The 23,454-nt window shown below is 37.5% G+C and overlaps 1 protein-coding gene across 1 annotated transcript in view; it reads right to left on the bottom strand.

The window, feature by feature from the left end:
• Positions 1 to 23,454, bottom strand: part of KCNH8 (potassium voltage-gated channel subfamily H member 8) — a 371,503-nt gene that overhangs the window by 202,485 nt on the left and 145,564 nt on the right. The window contains exon 3 of the mRNA XM_058553749.1: positions 13,050 to 13,181. Coding sequence (XP_058409732.1) covers positions 13,050 to 13,181 — 132 coding nt within the window. The remainder of the gene's footprint in view (positions 1 to 13,049; positions 13,182 to 23,454) is intronic.

The raw sequence follows: 23,454 nt of genomic DNA, 5'->3' as shown, positions 1-23,454 counted from the left end.
ACACCCGGGATCTGAACAGTGAATCTCAGGCTGCCAAAGCGGCACATGCAAACTTAACCACTATGTCACCAGGCTGGCCCCAAAGCTTAATTTTTAATTATCATCTTTTTCATTTATTGAAATTCTATTTGGTTCTTTTTTCAAATCTACCTGGTTAATTTTGATAGTCTTTGTCACTCCATTATATTTTTTACTCCTTTTACATTTTCTTTAAATAAATTAAGCACACATATTTTTATCTGATAATTCCAATATCTATAGTCCTTGAAGATTCAATTTTGTGATTTCCTTCTTTCTGGTGACTGGCTCATGGTAGTTTATCTCACAGCATTCATAACTTTTCATTGTAAGCTCATGTTCCTTGGAACTTTATTTCTGAGGATTCTTTGAGAACTGCCCAATCAGAAGATTTGGATTTTATTTTGCTGTGTGCCTTGGCAACCCCACAGACCAGGATCACTTTAAATAAAATTTTCAGCTAGGATTACTTGACACTGAACAGGTATTATAAATTCAGCCCCAAACCTAAATGAGTGTGACATTGTGATTAGAAAGTCTTATGAAAAACTTTCCTTTTCTTTTTTTGTGCTCTACCCAGAATCACTTTTTAAATAAGCAAGTCTTCTTTGGGATCCCTCACCACTAACACCCCCACCCTCCACCTCCCCAGGTGACACGGTTGATGTTTTCTTTCAGTTGTCCTAGATTTATGCTGGTGTCTGTAATCTGATCTCCCGCTCTGCTCAGGATCTACACTTTGTCTCTTCCCTCACCAACTCCAACATACCCGTCTTACTCATACTTTCTTTTTGTTCCTCAAATCTAATTCTTTCCCTTACTTTACCACTAGTACAGCCATATTGTAAAATTTTTCTTTTGTGACACAATTTTAGGTATTCTGTCTTACGATGTTTTTTCTGCACCTCTAGTTCATCACATGCTTCTTAATTTTACAACTGATTTTTTAATAATCATAGATCCTTGAGAACTCAACAAAAAACTACAATGGACGGATTATTTTCATTTCAAAAACATGTGAAAGATGTACTATTTTGTATCAGTGATTTAAGCTTACAAGAGAAGGTTGAGGTCTCCAGTTTTCTACTTGTTATGAAAATGATAATGCCTTCCTCAACAGCAGGTATGGCAAATATCTGGGTTGCTTATGACTACTGTCTATTCTCCTATTCGCTATGGCCTTGGCAGAGTTCAATAACTGATTCTAGTACCCTTCCCTCTGAGGCAAGATGCTACCTCAAAAAGCTTTTAAACATAAAATTCTAGATACCTATTACCAAACACATGACATTAGGTCATATAGTAACTCCTATTTGCCGTCCTTGTCTAAGTAATCAGATTAATTTGATTTTTTTTTTCACCACTATCATTTATTATCTTCATAAATTAATAGTGTACCTTTTGGCCCTAATGATTTTGTGTGATTGCACAAGGGTGATAGTCACTATGGAAAGACACCACCAGACGTCAGTAAAAGACATGCGTTTCTATAATGTAGTTAAAAAACTTCTACCTACAACTCTAGACAGGGCTACACAGAGCCAAATGGCCAGCCAGCAGCACTTGTGCAGTTTGATAGGCATTCTTGGCTTTCAACTTTTCATATTGTTCCATGGCTGCCAATGAGATCATCTGGTTGAGGAAAGGATTTGTCAGGCCTTTGAGTACCTCCCTTCAACATTTTCCCGTTTTTTGGTTATGAGTGAATTTTTAGATACCCTCTAGTCCCTTCCTATTCGCTGTTAGCCAGCATATTCTTAAGATCTTTGCAGTTAGACTACAGAATTGGAAGTCAATTTTCCCAGGCGCCATGCCTTCAGTAGACCCAGGTTTAGGGCCTATCTAAAGTTCTGTTCCATGACAGAAAGTAATGACAGAATGTTAACAGGAATAATTCTCACTTCAACCTTAATTTGGCCAACCAATCTCTCTTTTCAATACAAAGCCAGACTACCTACTCAGGAAGTCATCACCCATTGGTATGGCTTGATTTTCTGTACTTATATTGTAATGTATGTAAATAAGTTGATAAATAACTTGCTAAGCTCTAATTTCATCAATCTGTCATTGCAAGATGAAATATAGCTGGAGTCCCATTTAGGCTCCATAATGTAATTACTTCTTTCAGTTCATACTATGGCACCCTAAACATGTAAGAGAATATGTACTTGAAAAATCAACCCAAATCATGATACTTAGCCATTCTAATGGATAATTATTAATACTGTGCTCCAATGTGACTCAGGGCTCTGCTCTATTCCTTCCTTCCGTCCTGGGTATCTCAGTTTCTTTTTTATGCTCCTGAGTACATTTCTTAGTGATCACTTGATTCTAAACCACTTTCTTGAAAGATTGACGCTTATAGATATCTATCTTATACAGCACTATAATGTATTTGCTTTCATATTCCATCCAGATAGTCATAATTACCCATCTCTGCACTAAGGTTGTATTAATAAATAATATATTTTGTACCTGATATACTTGGAATATCCTATTTCTAGTTTTCATAAAATAATCACTGATTTTTTTCATTTACAGTCAGTAGAAGTTGCTTTTTTCCTTTTCAATACTTGTATTCTCTGTGCCCTTTTTGCTACTTTTTGTTTTTTACCTTATTACTTATGATCACTTACACCCTTAAAAATCCTCACACCCTCTAAATCTGAGATTGTTGCTGGAGCCCCTCAGCTCAAAAATTCTCTTTCAATGTTCTTTTCCTCAGTTTTAAAATATCATTCTAGACTGATTCCAAATAGCCACAAGACTCTGCATCTCTTAATGCCACTCAGTTCAGTCTTTCATGTGTCATACCCTAGCCTAAATTCTGGGCCTCGAAAGTGGATCAGACATGGCCTCTGCCTTCACAGATCTCATAGTCTAGAAGGGGAAAAGAAACATGAAAAAACAAAAGCACAAACCAATGCGCTCATAAGCCATTTTATAACTTTCAAAGTTTTCCATCAATATCATCCGTCATTTTAGCAGCTTTCTAGCTAATATATGCTCACCTCACCTCCCATCTTACATAAACATTCTTAATATGAATGTCTGCTGTGAAATGCTAATATTTGGGCAAAAATTTTATTCTCCACATTGAGGAGCAGTCACCAAATTATACGTATATATATTTTTCTCAGGAACTGAAAGATATTTTTAAAGTAGATCAAATAAAATTGTTACCATACAATTTTAAGCAATTGAGGCAATTATATGAACATTTTAGTAGACATTTATCCAGTGAAACTTTTATATTGTCTATGAGTCAAATCATTCCCCACAAAATGTGTCAAATACTCTGAAAGCCTCATGGAATTTTGGGGAGGCCTATTGTGGAGATAAGCAGGATTGTTTGATGGTGGCTTCTGGATATTCTTCCCATCTGAAAACAAGCGCTATGGGATGGAAGCTCATTTTTACTAACGTAAGGGGCAGAAACTAAACTCACACTCCCCTGAAACTGGGGACCCAAACTCTCCTCTTCAGGGCACCCACTGTTTCTCAGCACTTCTCTAAAAAGCTGGCACCTAAGCTCTTGGCACCTAATAGTCTGTTTTTCTCTCACTGGCAAAGCTGTTAGCATACAAACCCACATAAAAAGAAGACCAAAAAGGGAAAACGCTCCCCACCGCACCATCCACTGAAGCACAAACCTACGGTGTTCTGCCAGTCCCAAGCATGCCTCTCCACGAGATGCTGAAGCTGGAAACACAGGTACTCACAGACCTTTTTGCCCATGGTTTCCAGCCTGTCCCAAGTGATGCTACCATCATTCATGACAGCAGCATGACAGCTGTAATCCATGAATTGGGAACATTCCCTAATAGAAACATTTAGGTGAATTCTCCTGGATAGAGTGAATGTCACCAAGAATGTATGTCCAACTAAGGGGTCAAGTTATATTGCTTTTTAAATCTCAGCCTTAATTTACTTATCTTCTTAATACATATTTGTCTGGTGCTTCAATTAATTGGCCGTTCAATTGCAAAACGTTTTTAAATGTTAAATTCACCAAAAAAAGAAAAAAAAAGTATTAAAAATGTGGCTCCATTCTCAAAGTAATAAAACTAGAAATATCTATATATAAGTCAGACTAATAAGGAATTAGTTTGGTAAAGTTTTGTTGAAGAATCATAAGCTAATGACCAATAGAACAAATTCAGCCCACAGGAGCATTTCAATTGGCTGCAGAATATTTAAAATTTTTCTTTAAAGTGCAATGACTCGGTGAAGCATACCACGTGTATTATGCCTCAAGTTCCCACCATGGTCTATCGCATTTCACGCATCATATTGTCCCATGGTGTCTGAAGGCAACTTAGTTTATGAACTCTGGCTTATACTATTTGCCCTTAGAAGATTCTAGGACAGAATGGTATTGGTGAATATGTAAAGAAAATCCAAAGTTTTTTGTTTTTTTTTTTAAATACAGGTAATACAATAAAATACAGGTGTGATTAAAATTCTTTGGTTACTTTAAGCATCTATCCGGGCTCTTCATTTCCAATTTCATCACATATTTGACAAAGAGTTAGTATAGATCTCCTGGAAGCAGAAATCTATCTGCTCAGACAAAGCTGCCAATTTTTACAATAGTCCTTTCATCAGGCAACTTCTCTTTATTAGGATTTTTGCATGTGCTTCTTTCACTACGCAAACAAAAATTCAGGCAGAATATTTCAGCAGGTGGAAGGAACATTTTATTATGTTCCACATTGAAAATTAAAATATTCAAAGTACATAAAAATCATCTTAGACTTAATTAATATCTGATCAGTGGCTTAATGTCTGTCTTCTTGGAGAACAATTTTTATGTTTTTTAACAAATGACTTCAATTATCTTCAAAAGTGTTACCAAATTGAGATTCTCAGAAACTGAAAGACAAATAGAAGAGTCAACAAGAACAAAAAATTAACCAACAGCAGAGATTCTATTTGAAGTGAAAGAGTCATTCCATACCAGCAATAAGAATACATTTTGAGAGGGAGCTGACTTTGGTAAATACGTGTCAAATTGTCTCTGACTTAAATCAAACAGAACAAAACCAAACAATATATTCACCAGAATGTACACCTGAGACATGTAGCTTGAATAATTATGATCTGATTATTATAAAAAAAACAAGAATGCTATGTTGTTTTCTGTCTCTGAATAGTCAAATTTCCTAAATTGGACATCATTTATGCATTCATTTATTCATCCATCCATCAATCAAATATTTATTGAGTACTTACTAAGTGTTAGACACTCACGCTATACGTGTTGGGGATATGATCCTGAACAGGAGAGGCAAAGCCTGTTTCCTGATGAAGCTTACATTTTAATGGAGTGGAGAACAATTACAACATAAACTAACTTTTGAAAAAGTTGTTTCATAGTCATCAATGCTATGACGACAATGAACATGGTGATGTGATAGAGAGGCTAGAGGTGGACTACTTCAGACTGGATAGTCAGAAAGGCCTTTCTAAGGAATGTGTACGGCATAAGGCTTCTCAAACTCGAATGTGCACGTGAATCACCCGGGATCTTGTTAAAATGCAGATTCTGATTCAGAGGTCTGATGTGGGTCCTGAGATTCTGCATCTCTAATGAGCTCCCAGGTGATGCAGATGCATCAGGTGCTTGGATTATACTTCGAACAGAACTGAGAATGGTAAAAAGAATTGGGGCGAAGCTATCGGTGTCAATGACAAGCATGTGTAGGAGTTTGGGGAAGGAACTGAGACAGGCCCAGCCTCTGTCCCTCTCATTTCCAATTTTCTCTCATTTGTTTCGTAGGAGGCCCCAGGGCATGGTGGAAAGATCTGATCTCTGAGACCAGACAGTCCCGGGCTTTCATCCTGTCTCCACCTCTTCACAGCACTGGGGCTTTGAGCAGTTCACTTACTCTAAGTCTCAAAGGATCCTTGGGTAGGATCCTTGGGTAATCTGTCTGGCTTATAGAAAATAGTCAATAAATGATAGACACTTTAATTTGACTGACCCAACCTCCCTTCCAAACCCTTTCTTTTTTGGATCTTTCTACTATAAAGGTATAAAAGCTTAAAAAAATAGACCCAAAAAAATCTTGATTTCCTAGCCTTTCTTGCAGCTAGAGATGGCCATGGCCATATGGCAGAGCTGTGGTCAATGACACGTTGATGGAAATACCAGCAGGAGGAGCAGGCATTCCCTCCTATACAAAGGCAAAGTCTCATAGGAAGAAGCCCTCGTCCTCTGTCCTTCACTCTTCTTTCTGTCTACACAACAGAAATGAGTTCTAAAGGTGCGGCAGGCATCTTATAACCATGGGTGACAAACACAAGACGACAAACAGCACATTAAGAAAGCAGAGCCAGAAAGGCAAAGAGAGCCTGAGTGCCTGCTCATATTGCTGTTGCCAATCCAACCATGGGCTGTTCAGCTCCAGACTCTTTGAAATATGAGAAAAATAAGCCCTTAGTGCTTAAGCTTATGTTAGGTTTTCAGGTTCCTGTAGCTAAATGAAATTCCTATCTAATCATTATTATTATTTCTTCTGAAGCTATTTAGTAATAGGAAACAGTGGATGCAATATAAAACTTTTGTCAGTGTACTTAATAAGGCCAACCTGCTGCTGCCTGCCAAAAGTTAGACTACCAAGAAACGTCATTGCATTTGAATCCTGATTTGTAGTACCACTGAAGATCATGTGAAAAGCTTCACACATCAACCCCTAAACTCTAAAGACAAATTTGAATTGCCTACTTTTCAGAAACTGTAATTGAAATTCCCCAGTTCTGGGATAACTGATGATGTTGTTGCCACATAATGAATAGCCCAGTGTCAACCATCATTTCAACCCAAATCTGGGACACCCTACAAGAAATAAACAAAAATAACAGCCTTGGGCTCATGCCTGGAAAAACAAAGCACATATTATTATACTCAACTGGTTTGAATGGAAAACCCAATTAGCATAATGAATGAACTGCTGTGAAACATTTTGGAAAATTGAGACACATGTTACTGAGTACAGAGGAAAGGAACTTTTAAAAGAAGCTAAACACTGTCACATAGGTGAAAGTTCTTTAATAAAGTTAATTAATCAGCAAGTTTGTACTCAGTGTCTATTATGTGCAAGGCACTGTAGTAAAGTGAAAGACGTATGAAGCAGTATGCCAACTTCAAGGCCCTTAACTGCTTGGGAAAGACAAGTCAGAAGAGTGAAGCCAGCAGCAAAGCACGGAGTGGTCTAAGGGAAGGATGCTCACTGTGAACCAGGGTGGTTCAGGTAAACTGACTATAAAGAAAAGAGGTGGGTAAAGGGGCATATGTGTATGGTGACAGATGGTGACTTTTGGTGGTGAACATGAGACAGTCTATACAGAAGTCGAAATATGATGATGTACACCTGAAATTTACATAATGTTATAAACCAACGTGACCTCAATAAAAAGAAATAAGTACGGAAAGAAAAGAGGCGGGATTTTCATGGTGAATAGGAGTGACAAAGATGTTCCAAGTTAGGGAAAACTTGACCACCTGGGTATGGAGAAAAACACAGTGTGAGTTTATCAGCTGAGTGTGAACAGACCAGCTTAGTTTGTTCAGAGATTTCAAGAAGGTTAGAGGGCAGAGTGGTAGTTAGAAAGTGGATTGTGGGGGGGTACTATAAGCTGATTCTTAAGAACTGGAGCTTAAAACCTGCTTACATGAGCTAAGAGCATATCTGTTTAGTTAAAAAAGGAAGTGCTGCCCTCTTGCCTCTTCACGTGGCCTTTCCTTGTGCAGGAACACCCGTGGTGTCTCAGTGTCCTAACCACCTCGTCGTAGGAGGACACCAGTTAGACTGGATTAGGGCCCACCCTAATGGCCTCATTTTACCTTAATTACCTCTTTAAAGGGGCTATATCCAAAAACAGTCACATTCTGAGGTACTGGGGGTTAGAGCTTCAACATACAAATTTGGAAGGAACACACCTCAGTCCATAATAGCCTCCAAACCAGAAACTTTCAACTCATCAAATCCTCCTTTTTCTTCATCTCTCGTTGTCAAGGCCTACATATTATAACTCTGAACTATATCTCTATACCATCTAAACTCCGTAGAAAGACATAATAAAATCTTTAAGATTTAAGCCCTGCCTGCCTATCTAGAGTTGAAATTCAACTCTCTGATTTTTATAATCTACTTCTGAACAAAGGTCAACTATTGACTATTCCATCTCCTGAAATTAACATCCCTTCCTTTCAGTTTATCAAACTCCACTCATCATTCAAAATTAGCTTCAATACTATTTTCCCTGTGAAGTTCTCCTTGACTCTATTCCAATTCTCACTGACACTACCCTTTTCCCCTTGTCTAGGAAGAATTTACCATTTTGGCCACTCTGCTATCACTGAATATACCATATTTCAAATACTGGATCTATCTCCTTCATAAGATCATGAGCTCTTTGAAGAAAAAAAAAAATCCCACTAAAAAGATTGCACACTCTGGAGTTTGATTGTATGAATGTAAATCCTAGTTCTACCATTTCTTACTATGTTAACTTTGTCAAGTTACTTAAATTCATTGGTAAATGGGAATAGAAATAATAGTTCATCATGTTAAAATGAGAAGTAGATGAAGTAATCTATTAGTATGAAGCAGAGAGTGAATAACAGCTAGCCATTTTTATAAAACCTGTAGAATATAACAACAGTGACCACAACTCTTTCATTAAGTGTATTCTGTATGCTCTGTGCTATGTGATTTGCATATATTATCTCTTATAAACCTAAAACAAATGTGGACATGTATGATTACCCCATTTTGTGGATGAGGAAACAGTCTCTAAGCAGGTAAGCAGCTTGTCTGAGGCCTAACAGCCAACACGTGTGGAACCAGAATCGGAGCTGAGGTTTAGATGGTCCAAAGCATACTGTCTCCATTTTGACATCTCCAAGCAATAATTCAATACTGAAGGCAGTGTGGGTGCTCCATAAATATTTGTTGAATTGCTTAATCCACTATTACTCCATTTTTAAATTATATTAAAACATTTCTTACTGATAGAGAAAGAGGTAAACAGAGTCTCATATTAAATTTATTCAGTAATGCTAGATGTGGATATAGAAGTTAGTGGTTTACACAATATTTTTAGAATGAAAGTAAAATATGCGACAAAAAGAGGAGGATATTTTAAAAGGTGATAAAAAACACCAAATTTCTGCTGAAGACTCTGTCTCTCTCTGTTTCTGTCTCTCTCTCTCTCACACACATGCACACACACATGCACACATCCCCCAGATCACCAGCTGAAAGCTACTGAGTGTACAAATAGTACTTTGCATTTATGCTAATCTTCCATCAATGCTGTTCATTGATGGAAACTATGCATTGTATCTCATACCTTATTAACCTTTTCTATAAAATATGCTTTTCTTCATTTCAAATAAAACCCCAAACAATGTAGAGATTAATGATTAAAGTATTTTGTAAAAATAGAAATATACAATTTTTATCTCTTAAAGTCCATCATATGAACATTATTAGGGAATTAATTTAATTACCACAAACCTTATTTCTACAACTTAGATGAATTTCAGGGATACATTTGAAATGCATACATGAAATGCAATATCAGGTCATCATCTCAGGCTACATCCTCACTTAGAGTTTTCTAATGCTATGATACAATACCCCTCTAGTTACACAGTGACATTTTAATGATTTTCAAACACTTATCTTGAAGTTCTAAAAATACTATACTCTAAGATGTGCCTTTCCTGCAAGACATGCCATCAATTAGTGAATTTTAAGGTATTTTCCCCTATTAAGAGTAGGTAAAAAAAGAGAGAAATATATATCAATTTTTTACGATCATTTTATAAACATGCTGGCTTACAACAGTTACTTTGCCTCTACAAAAATACTACATATTTTTGTGGGACATATATAATAAGGTAGAAACAGAAAAAGGAATATGTTCTTGAGTTTCAATATATATTAGAAATAATACTTAATTTCAGACGAAACAACAATCATTTGAGGAAAAAAGTCATAAAGCTATAAAAAGATTTCAAAATTTCTAACTCATATTTTGCATTATATAATTAATGTTAAAAGTGTTTTGTTGATATTTTTTCTTTAAACCTTGCAAGAGATAGTCCTTATATTGTAAACATTCCCTAAACAAAATGGGACTACTATTATTGCTCATAGTTTAATATATTTATTTAGATATAAGTGTCAAACTCATTTTTAAGACACAAACTTTGGATTAGTATAATTGTCATTGGTTCCATAGAGTGTCCAAATGCATGCCCTTCACCCCAAATGGCAGGTACAACCTTTCAAGTGCAAGCAGCTCTGCTAGTGCAACAGGCCTGGCCTCTCTCTCAGTTCTTCCCAAAGGAAGAGGAGGAATTTAATCTGATTGAGTTTGGACGGAGATATTGACATGTATGAGTGGCCGCTTCCTCTTTCCTCTCTTTAGAGAGCAGCTGCCTTTGGAGAGCACCTGTTCTGCTCTCGCCCTCCAAGCTTTCAGGTATATCTAGGGGAGCTCTGCGCTGCCCCAGTATACCTCTGCTCCCAGTATACCTCCAGGGGTAACTTTGCCTACATCTGGAACTCCCTAGGAGGAAGCCCACTTGCTGTAGATTTATGCTACATTCTTTATTATCAGTTTATGAGAAATAAAGGTGATATGTTGGTCTCCCATCTGCCTTACTTATTTCCTTCTCAGCTGGTTCAGAACTTGGGTGGAGAAAAGGAGTGTTTTTATGGAGCTCTTTCAAACTCCTAATGAATAAGTATACTGACTCCCTTTATCCATTGAAGTCTTCCAAGACAGGAATTTCTCCACTGTCTACAGACATGAGGAACATAAGACAAAGATGACGAAATAAATTGTATAAAAACATTAGACATGATCCTCATGTTCAAAGCAAGGCAGGTTGATTAAACTGCTCCCTCTGAAGCAAAAAAAAAATAGCCATATATTTCTTTCTAAAGATAGTTTTATATATCTATCTTATACATACATATGAGTGTACATAACACACACATATATATTTAATACATGAATAATAATTTTATTCAAATAATCCATACTGTGGCATAATAAGAAATATATACTCAATCTTTGTCCCCTGTTCCTGGTACATAACTTTACAACCCTTGGAATCTCTGGAGTGGTAAACTAGTCTATTATATGCTAATGAACAATTGGTGCTGGGGGCCCCTAGACAGCTTCAGCAGGGGAGCTGGTCACCAGAAAGACCAAGGCAAGACTAGAGGGTTGGAAATTTCAGCCCCACCCCCTGACCTTCTGGGGAGGGGAGAGGGGCTAGAGATTGAGGGATCACCAATGGCCAATGATTTAAGCGATCATGCCTACGTAATAAAACCTCCATAAAAACTCCTAAGCAGCAGGGTTCAGAGAGTTTCCAAGTTGGTGAACACATCGAGGTGCTGGGAGTATGGCACACCCAGGGAGAGCATGGCAGCTCCAAGCCCCTCTTCCCCATACCTTGCACTATGCATCTCTTCCATTTGGCTGTTCCTGATTTGTATATATAATAATAATGTTTCTCTGAGTTCTATAAGCCGTTCTAGCAAATTATCAAATCTGAAAAGGGGGGGGGGAGGATTGTGGGAAACCCTAACTTTGTAGCCAAGTTGGAAAAAAGTGTGTGGGTACCCTTGGCACCCAATACTTGTGATTAGCCTCTGAAGTGAGGGTGGTCTTGTGGGACTGAGCCCTTAAACCTGTAGAGTCTGAGGCTACCTCTGGGTGGTTAGTGTTGGAATAGAATTAAACTATAAGATACCCAGTTGGTGTCCAGAGAGTTGTAGAACTGGTTGTCGGTAAGGAAAAAACCCACACATTTGGTGTCAGAAGTATTACAGTTCATATTTACCTTTCGTATTCCTATAACACCAAAGAAAATAGTAAAGACCAAAACTGCACACACTGATTTCCACACTTTCCTTTTCTCTCATTGGACAGATGTTACACTTGCTCTAATATCCAAATAACTTTAATTGTAAAACTGATCTTTCCTTGTGTATGTAAAATAGGCCACAGTGTTTAGTCACGCAAATAGACAGGAAAGCAGTCATGTGTTTGCAAACATTTCAAACATTTCAAAGAAGTTGGGGGTGGGGGCACCAAATCATGACAGTTCTCCATTTGTGTTGTCATTTCAAGAGACATATTTAAAACACTCACACACATTTTTAAAAAGAGCTGGAGTAAAGAGTCCATTTCTAAAAAGACATAGCTGTTGAAACGTCAAACAGTTGGTTCTCATAAAGAACTTACTACGTAGGAAATCCCTACAATGACAATTACTTTTTCTCTGGTCACCAAAATAGCTATTCCCACTTCTGTGTAAATGAAACAATATCAGCATTTTTTGGCGTTAATTTTCGTCAGCTTACATGCAATGCACAGAATGTCTTAATAAGCTATAAACAGAAGATATAAGGCAAGCAACATAAAGTCTTGGAAAGAATCCTTTAAAGATCACTGGAAAACTTGTTTGTGTCTTAAGACAAATTATTATATTGTTATATATTCTAATATACACATACACATTTGTTCGCAACATTCCACTCTAATGACCACTAAACTTGAGTTCTTAATTCTGTGCATAAAATGAAATTTTGCTCTTCTAAGTTTTGAGGTACTGCACTTTAGATGAAACTGAGAGATGAAGTTTAATCTTATCATTTTAACTTCACTTATCGCTATCAATTCATTTTTTTCCCTAATAAAACAAGGCGATGTGAATCTTTATATTCTGATAAATTGTTTTCCCAACCTCATCCTATTTGCATAGGAATATGAACTTCTGGTTGTTGTCAAATGAGTCTTTATTATACTGACGAGAGTGTAAATTCATGTGAGTCGCTGTGATTTTGGAATAGGCACTGAATACTGACTGCTCGCAGTTATGAATATTTATCAGTTGCTGTTATTAAAAAGACAATTTTTTTTCCTACCAGAGTTTTTGAATAAACAATTTCAAAATGCTACTCCATCTGTCAATGTTTTCTGAAAACAGTACAAACCTTCTTTTTTATCTTCTGGAGTAATCTTCACTTTTGTATCTGTTATATCTTTGAAGGAGGCCAGAAAAAGTACCACGTCTCCTTTCTCATTCTTTATAGGAACAATATCCAATAGGCACCAAAATGGAGATCCTGCAACAGTAATAAAAATACAAATCAACCACTGCCTTGTATTTTTTCTACGAAAATCTCAATCATTAGTGGTACAGTTAATAAAGTCCTTACTGTTTTCTTCTATCCCACAACTCGCTCCTAAAATCTGAAAAATGTCAGTTTTCAGATTCCATAAATGTCTTGCCCATATGCATATCTCTTCATTCCCAAATGAAATGCTTTCTCTGAAAATAAGGCAGTATTTTTAACAAAAACGCTTGTCTGTGCTGAGACATTTCTGTTTATGTCATGCAATTTGTATTTCTTCTTTGAACTGGTTGATGTTGAAGCATTCCACTTTATGAAACAGTGCCCCTTCCCACCCCAGCACACCCTGGTTCCTAAATAAGACCTTTGTTTGGTATGAGTTTGTTAGAGGTTTATTTAGTCAGTTTAAAAATTAATGATGGTCCACCAGAATGGCTAACATAAAAAAGATGGAAAAAACCAAGTTTTGGGGAGAAGGTGTAGTCACTTGAACTCTCCTACATTGCTGGCTGGTTGCAAATTAGTACGTGTACTTTAAAAACTATTTGGCAGTATTAAGATATATTTTCACAATACAACATTATACAGCAATGAGAATGAGCGACATACAATAATTGACTATCAAATGGATGAATATCACTAACATAATGTTGAGCAAAAGTAGCCAGACACAATGAGTAGAATGCATTTACATTAAGTAAAAAACAGGAAAAACTAATCTATGGTGTTAGAAGTCAGGTTAGTGGCTACCTTTGGGAGATTGCGAATAAAGGGGACACAGGTCGGGGAGTTCTGAGCTGCTGGGCAAGTTTTGCTTTATGATCTTTTTGTTGTTTACATAGAGTGTTCAGTTTTTGAAAATGAATCAGACTCTACACTTACGCTATGTGTATTTTTCAATATGTATGTTTTATTTCAAGAACATATTTTAAAAAGTGATAATCAAGTTCAATTCTATTTTTTGAGCAAAAGAACCACAAGAAATATCATTAATAGACTCAAGTCCACACCTAAGGCTTATATTTTGAAATGTTTTTACATATTTTAAAATATACATTTAAAAAATATATTAAAATTCCTGTACTAGATTTCCTACTAAAAAGCATTCCTAGGCAGAAACGTTTGAAAATGACAGAAAAGTTATTGCTTTAAAACTAGACTATTGGGGGCCGGCCCCGTGGCATAGTGGTTAAGTGCTCGCACTCTGCTGCAGGCAGCCCTGGTTCGGATCCCAGGTGCGCATCGATGCACCGCTTGTCAAGCCATGCTGTGGCTTGGTGTCCCATATAAAGTGGAGGAAGATGGGCACAAATGTTAGCCCAGGGCCAGTCTTCCTCAGCAAAAAGAGAAGGATTGGAATGGATGTTAGCTCAGAGCTGATCTCCCTCACAAAAAAAAAAAAAAGAAAAGAAAAGAAAACTATTAATCCACTCACATAATTTTCCTTCATTTTTATTTTGATGGGGAAAAAAGCTTTAATACTGTCAATTTCCATCTTATTTGTGAGTTGATTTCAAAGTTGGGTATAGGACAAAAATAACAGAGAGTCAGAAATACCCTTGATATTTTAACTTGTTTTGTGTATACTGTGTTAGATCTCACAATTTCCAACACAGCTGATGTATCCAGCCTTGGAATCAATCATTTTTCCTTCAGTTGAGCACCAGATGAAGCAGATGATTTGTATTTAGGGGCCATCTGACATAAATATCATATTTTATTATAGTTGCTAATGTATTTTTTGAAAAGCATAGTTGAATAAACATGCAATACATGTGTGTATAACGTGCTTCTACTATGTGAAGTATGCATGGAAAATGTGCCTGTTCCCATACACCCTCCTAGTAGTTTCAGAGACATGATTTCCTCCCTGTTCTTTTGACTCAGACCTATCGTTTCCTTTCATTCATCTTCCCAAATACCTATGTCACAGTAATCCCATTTCAATACTGCATCACCAGGTTCCAGGAGACCTGGGATCTAACCATAGTTCCAACATTAACTAGCCACGTGACCATGGGAAAGTCAATTAACCTCTCTGGAACTTGGTTCCCTCAATCATAATATTCTCACACCTTTCAGTCCACTGGTGGATGTAGTAACTCAAAAACCAGGAGACAATAAATCAACTCTATTGTCTATGACTGATGGAGAAACTTAATAAATGAGCTGTACCCTTGGCCAAACAGTGCTATCCTCATCATCCCAGGATGGCTCTGACTTCAAATTTTGCTATGGCCACTGTTTCAAGTTAGGAGCCTTTTTTACTAATGCCGTAGATATGGTAGGAACAAAAAGAACCATCAGGCCAAGCTATCAATCAGACCTAGAGACAATAACAGTGGGAACGTGGAGAATGGTATGAATCTGACATTTTGGTTCATATTTTAAAGCATCTTGTTTCAATTACCTTGCAAGAACATCTCCCAAATCAGAACAGAGGCTATTAATTTTTCTGAAAATCCATTTTATCTATGCACTCAGACAAACATCATTATTGTCTCCACAGAGCCTTTGCACAGGTGCACCAATGTATTTGAGAGAGAGACAAAAGCACAAAATGAGGTGAAAACCAAAGAAATAGCTGCCAGCACGGCAGTATTCTTTGATCAGCCTTTTATGCACAGCTGTCATTTCGCACCATGTTCTTTCTGGGAGAGTTGAAAGATCACTTTGAGATTTGTCTTTTAAGTTACAATGAGATGTGATCTTTGACATTTTATAAATTCAACAAAACTTCATTAATATAAATCCCTCTAAATTCAAGTTTTGTAATGATTTGGCGTGAACTAAGCTGATGTCTACCTTCCCATTACACATATGACAAAAATGGGTATTAGGGGAACAATGTAAGGGACATATAGGTCTATTTCCTTCCTTCCTTCCTTCCTTCCTTCCTTCTTTCCTTCCTTCCTTCCTTCCTTCCTTCCTTCCTTCCTTCCTTCCTTCCTTCCTTCCTTCCCTCCTTCTCTCCCTCCTTCCCTCTCTCCTTCCTTCCTTCCTTATTCTGTTCTTCCTTCCTTCCTCTATTCCCTCCCTCCCTCTCTCCCTCCCTCCCTCCATCTTTCCTTCCTTCCTTCTCTTCCTTCCCTCTCTTCTTCCTTTCTTCTTTCAAACACTCCCTCAGATTTATCCACATCAACTGCCTTACAAATATGGCTTTGGGTACCTCTGAAGTTAGAAAGCAAAACATATGCCACTTGCTTCTCCTTCCAGAAAAAGAGAATGGATGCCAAAACCTACCTATCAGGTTCAAAGCAAGACCCTTTCCACTTAATTTGCTCACTTATCCTTCCCTTCTCCGCTTTCCTAAATCTCTCCACCAGGCCCTCTGACTTGGCTTTATGAAAAAATCTTCAACCTTGCATGATTGTAATAATTCAAAGCTATTCCTAGGGTCTATCTCTTCCTCTCTTACCCATGGGGACAATGATGATCATGCAACATCTTTCAGGCAACAGCAATTACAGCCTGGTACAATAAATCTCTCAGGGTTAAGATGAGAGGCAGCAAATCCCTCAGCCTCAAATCCAGAGATGAGAATGATTCTTAAAAGCAGGGTTAGAGGGCAGAAATCTTGTGTCAATTTTAACTTCTTCTGTATTTAGCAGCAGTAATTACCATGTGGGTTGGTGAGTGCTAAAACAGATGAGGCTTTGCCAGGATTTAAGTTAATAACACCTTTAATTTCCATGGATAAATACAACTCAGAGGAAAAATACAGGGTTTATACCCTATATGGTAAAATGTATTTTCAGAATTGCATAAATAATTACACAGAGCTTAAATCTGGTGGAATGTACCATGTCTCCATTTTGGCACTTTGTTTCTCATCATTGGGAAACAAGGGTGCAGAATTTGACTTGATAACATTTACAATTGTAAAAAGAGTTATATCCTTTCCATATACCCCCAAAAGATTATACATGTCAATAAGTGAAAACTAATGATGAAATTTCCAGTATGAGTTCATGGCTTAATAATACAAGGAGGTACAGATATAAAGAAAATTGAGTTATGAGTTGCTCCCTTCTCTTTGATGGCTACGCTGTCAAGATGCAACGCAAGTTGTGTTTCCCAAGGTAACACAATAACAGAAAGTGGGATATGGACACACTGTATGTCCTCATGTTTCTTACACCAAGCAGGATTTTGATTGGATTTTTATTGATAAATATGTGTGACCTTTAATATTTGAAATTATGACTACTATAATATGATATCCTGAGTGTTAACAGCATCAGTATCATGTGACCTAAACATTTTCAGCTGCTTTTCATATTTCACATTAAATCTGATAAGTTTTGTTCTCTACAAATATTGTCTCAGTGCTACTTACTCAATGATGTGATGACAGCTTTGACAGTTTTTAGAAATTAGTCTAGTGGATATATAGGTTGAGGGTGGGAAAGGGGCTGCAGGTGAGTAAACAAGGTACTGGATGATGGGACACTTGTGTCTGTAGCAGAAAGAATGGGGCGGTGATGGGAGTCCCAACTGAGTCTACCACAGAGCTCTTAGTGGCCCCTCCTCTTTATCACATTTGCCACTGCCTTGTTCTGGCCTTAATCCTCTCTCACCCACTCTTCAACAGTGTTCTCCCTGCCTTTAGTTTTCCTCCTGTGCCGCTTCCAACAACCTGTGAAAATATAGGGTCCTGATTAAAAACACTCAACGGATTTTCACTGCTTGCTTAAAGCATTAGCATAACATTCCAGACTCTTTATCAATATGGAAGGTCTATTTTCAAGGGACTAGAAAGGAAAACAGGAGTGGGAGGGGTAGTATGAAGAGGTGAACTAAAGGAAGATCATATTAAAAAGTAAGGGGAAGTCCCCTGGAGTACCCAGAGCTGCCTGGGAGACGCATCACTACAGCAGCCTCACTCGCTCTTCTTGGTGTTTGTGCTATACTAAGGGATGAAAGCAATGATTGTTTAGTGAAATATCAGGCAAAGGCTTCGCCTTATCTGCAGAGAATACCTTTCCGAGGACCATCCATCTACAGTGCGGCCTGTACATGTTTCACCTCTTTGTGCAGCCCCCATTGAATTTGCCTTGAGTGGACACCCTTCCTCCACATGGCTCAGGATACTCATGAATCCTGGGCCCCAGGGCCCCAGTGCCCAGACACCCTGTGTAGCAGTAGAGGGCAGAGTGGGGTTGGTGGGAGATGAACTGAACCAGCTGGAGACCTCCCTGAGCGGGGCAGTGGCTAAGGACACCTTTCATTTCAATGTTTAATGAAAAATGGGGATCTCATATAGCAACATGTTTGAAATTTGTTTCTGTGTAGAAAAAAAGACTAGCAGAATACACACAAAATATGGATTGTGGGATTATAGTTTCTTTTTTTTTTTCTTCTCAGGATTCTTATTTTCAGCTTTTCTAGAATAAGCATAAAGGAATACATAGCGGGACTGTGGCAACTCAGATTTGGGATAAGAAATGAAAGGAGTTCAAGGCTAGGCAATGAGTGATGAGGTCATATTTCTGGGGAGACCACTTTGTGCATATTCTCCATGACTTAAGTTCTAACAGATATTCCATTTCAAACTTTGAGAAAAGTTTTATGTTAATTTAGGATGTCTGAAAAAAAGGAGGGGAAAGAAAGAAAAGAAATAAAGAAGGAAGGAAAGAAGGAAGAAAGGAAGGAAGGAAGGAAGAAAGGAAGGAAGGAAGGATATCCAATCAAGTGATGCTTAACTGATTTGAATGTGCCAATGTTTTCTCTTTCTATTTTGTCCCAAGTTCCCTTTCTCCTTAAATAAAAATACCCTACTCCTCTCCTAGAAGTATGTATAGCCATCTCTCAGAAATACCCAATAATTAGGAACAAGAGAAGCTTGAGAACTTGAGATCCAAAAAATATTCCCAAGATATGCTTTAGTCAACAGTTCCAACATCCTTGCTCAATAAATCATTTACTAGATTATGACCAGTAGAGCTATTACTTACTTCAAGAAAACAAAACTGCTTCTGACGATAAACAAATATTTCTTAACTACAACTGAAAGGATTTTCCACATACGGTTAAACACAAATTCAGCTGGGATGGGTTTAGAGGAGGAGCCAGGACAACTGGATACAGTCCAATGAGAAATAGAGATAAAGGAGTCCTGACAATATAATGCACACAGCAAGGATCTAGTGATGGCTGTCATTTATAAAGCTTCTATTATGTGTGAGACACTGTGCCACATGCTTTACTTGTGTTATATCTAAACTTCTCACTGATAACCTGACCAATATGTTACCAAACTGAACCATATTTTACAAATGTGGAAAGTGAGACATGTAGTATTTTCTTCAGGATCACACAACTAGCAAGTGTCAAAGAGTTGAATTTAGACACAAGTCCCAGTTTGACTTTCTAATTTTGCTTACTATAATATTCTGGGAATGATCCTATTCTATGAGCAACGTTTTAGGAATTGAGTTTCACTTTAATTTTCCTTTCTACCCATGCTATAGGACATAATGATACGTATACTTTTTTATGTCCTATTATAAGAGAAAAAAGTGAAATAAAGTTTTTGGATAATCAACAAATTTCCCTCTCAACCCCAAAATAAGGGTAGAACCTCTCTTTGAAACAAGATTCAACTACTTTAGTTTCAGATTGGAAGACATCCTTCATTAAGGATGGTGCTAATATATGGTGTTAATTCTTAAATTTGCTTCAGTATCCGATGAGACAATGGGATCCAAAACCCAGTACTGGTGCTGCTTTTAGTCCCCACATTGAGACAAAGACAATGTACTGACAAAAGCTCCATGATTACAGTTTTGTTTTCTTTTTGTTTTTCTCCCTAAAGCCCCAGTGAATGGTTGTATATCCTAGTTGTAAGTCCTTCTAGTTCTTCTATGTGAGCCACCACCACGGCATGGCAACTGACAGACGGCGGTGTGGTCTGTGACCGGGAAACGAGCCTGGGCCACCAAAGCGGTGACAACACCAAACTTTAACCACTAGACCATCAGGGCTGGCTCATGATCGAAGTTTTTAAGTGTAGTTACCTAAGTTGTTAATGTATGTAGCAACATATTCTGACCTCAACGGATTCACAAATCCTTTGCTTGACCCCTCCTCCAAGTATGTTTCTGCTTCTTGCTTTCCTAGGAAGCCTCAGAAATAGTGATCTCATACCGTGGTAGCTCTGGACTCATCTCTTCTAAGACTGTAAATAATAAAGAGAACTGAGCCCCAATCAACTCTGAGCCATGATTCTCTCTTTCAATGATCCTTTGGGGGAAAGAAGGCCAGATATAATGGATGATTGTTAGGGAATAGAAAAATGTCTGATCCAACAGGCTTGGCTTCATGATTGCTACTTGTAAGACTCTTCTTTCTGAGAACAAGGCAATGAAAAAAACTCACTCCCTTGATACCTGACTTTAAGAAAAGCAATTTAAGATTTCTTCAAACTTGCAGTTGTTCAGTGAAAAAGAACTTACTTTAAACTAGAATTTGAGGATCAAGTAAATGCTTTCTAATTGCACAAGGCTTTAGTTGGAGGAATCTATGGTCTTTGCAGGGCAATGGGAATAATTGTTGGTGCCAATAAACATAATGCCTACATGAACTCAGCATGGTTAAGTGGGTCTGGGATTCTGGGATTACTTAGTTTATGACTCAAAAGAAAATATTTGGAGATTACATGGCAAGCAATTTGACATAAAGTTATTCATTCATTCAACAAATATTTACTGAGTGCCTGCTATGGCTGAGAACTGTTTTAAGCATTTGGATACATCAGTAAAGAAACAAAAAATAAATCTCTGTCCTATGCCCTGAGAGAATTTATATTCCACCTTTGGAGAGAAAAACAATAAATTATAGGTAATTATATAGTTTATTAGAAGGTTTTAAATGCTACAACAGAAAGAAAAAGTAAAGCAGAGTAAGGGGACATAGAATGTGGGAAAAGGTGATACAGGACTGTAGCAAGACATTCTTAAGGAATTATTCACGAACGTGCTAGTTAACATTGCTTTTGAATATTAATAACTATTTGTGTGTTATTGCAGGTCCTCTTAGAAGCAAATGATGAGAAGACCATAATGCAGGTCTGAGGTCAAGCAAAGGAGAGAGGTAAGGGAGAACAATTGGATGACAGTGTCTTAAACTGCAGTGCAGTTCTAGGGAAAGTTCGCTAAGGTCATCTGGGAGTCATCCAGCCAAGTCGATCAGAGCATTTCCGCATCTCTCAGGAACAGAAGTGTCTTAGCATCCCTGCTTCTCTGAGTCATTGGCTGGGAGCAGCCCATGGAAAGTTTGGCCTCCATGCCAACATAGTGATGTTTCAAAGCACAGGAGCTGGGGCTGTCAGGCAATTACTCTCCTGTAATCAGAGAAATGAGATGCACATTCTCATGGTTGCCACAATTAGTATAGCAGACATCTCATATTTTTGGCAGAATAGCGTCCATGCCCTGTCCTCTTGTCACTACACCTCCATAGTCCATTTGGAACCAAAACTCCTCTCTGCAGGCAGCCTTGGTAGAACTATCAAATCTTGGTGGGACTATCAAGCACCAGCCCTCACGGAAGGGATAGGAAAATAGTCCACACTGGACCAATCAGTTTTTCTCTTCTGGAAATTTTAATCTTGAACAGAGGGACCCAAGATCAAAAACGGAAGAAGTAAATTCATTCAATAGTAAAGGCCAGAAAAATCTTTCCAGTTATTCCTGCTATCTAGACCTTACAGAACACTATTGCTTTCTGCCTTTTACAGGGGCTGTTTGCTCATTACTTTCTTTGATTCTATAAGTTACAATATGTTTTTAATAAATTATTATTTTTACTTAAGATAACCAGAATCAATTTTTGTTGCTTATGAAGAACTCTAATTACAAAATGATATATTGAGACAAAGACAGTGAAGATGTAATCGAAAGAACACAGGGCTTAGACGACATTGCATGTGGTTGAGTCCTGGATTCTTCATTCGCTTGCTGAGTATCCTCAGACATAATTTTTACGTCTGTCTGCACCACATCTGCATACTGGATCTATGGCCACTTCTCATGGTTAAAAGCTTTGAAGAGGCCAATATATGTAAAAGTATTCTATACATTTTGACTAGTTATATAAAGTAAGGGCCTTGCCTGTTCGTGTAATGCTTTGACTTTTTAACCATAAAAAAATCAGGCAAAATTAGGGCTCAGTATTAATATTTGTTAAAACTAAGTGATGGTAGAGGGTGGGTATTTTTATAAAAATCTGTCTTTTGTGTACATATGAAACATTTCATGATTTTTGTAAATTAAGGAAACATATCACTTTGGAAAATGGAGAATTATTCAGGATTTCCGTGAACATTTAATCTAACATTAATTTGTAAAATACAACGTCATCTCAGACTGCTAGAGTTAGGAGAGGTTGTGGAGATTGTGAGATGGAACTCTTCATTGTAAAGATGAAAATCTTGAGTTCAGAGTGGTTAAGTGAACTGTCCAAGATGACAATGTTAATTGTTGGAAGAGTTGAGACTAGACCTCAAGTCATATGACTCTCAGTTTCATGGGCCTTGTGCTAAAACACAGTGCATTTGTCCAAAGATCAAAAAAAAAAAAGATCATCAAAGGAATAGCTATCACATGAGTGAATAATCTAGTTTTGATATTTTAAAAGGAAAAATTATGTTTGTATCCACTGTTGATATTATTGATAAAATAAGCTAGGAAGTGTAACAAATTCAGCATTGATCAAGTCCTTTTTAGGCAATTTGGTTCAGAATTAGAATCTGTGTTTAAAAGGTTGGGCAATTAAGGTAAAAAGGATGGAAAATATGTCCTATGAGAAAAAGCGGAAATTTTGAGATGAGAATTTAGAAAGAAGGAAATAGGAACTGAAAAGAAATGGTTAAGGATCTCATGACAGTTCTCCAGTGTATAAATATAAGTTTGCAGTTTTAGGTGTCAATTTCACACTTTCCAAGAACATGCAGGCAACAAACATACTGAACATTCCTTCCATTGTGCAAACTCAACACTTGGTGAAGATTCATGCACGCTGCACCAGATTGCCCTGAGTCACAGCTTGGCAGGCATGTGAGGCACAACAGTGAGATGCTTCCTCAACTTACTGCTTTTCCCTTAAAATAAAGCTGATACCTCACTGGAAACTTGAGGCTAAACTTCAGTGCCTGGGCAAGCATTGCTGTACCCACCACGTTCAGGTGAGGTGTTGGCACTGACCAGCCTACGCCAAGAAAGACATCGTTTTGTGAAAAATAAATTTGTGCATAGCATTTTCT

Source organism: Diceros bicornis, chromosome 2, assembly GCF_020826845.1.
Source record: "Diceros bicornis minor isolate mBicDic1 chromosome 2, mDicBic1.mat.cur, whole genome shotgun sequence".
Classification (NCBI taxonomy): Eukaryota; Metazoa; Chordata; class Mammalia; order Perissodactyla; family Rhinocerotidae; genus Diceros; species Diceros bicornis.
This window is presented reverse-complemented; position numbering and strand designations above follow the sequence as displayed.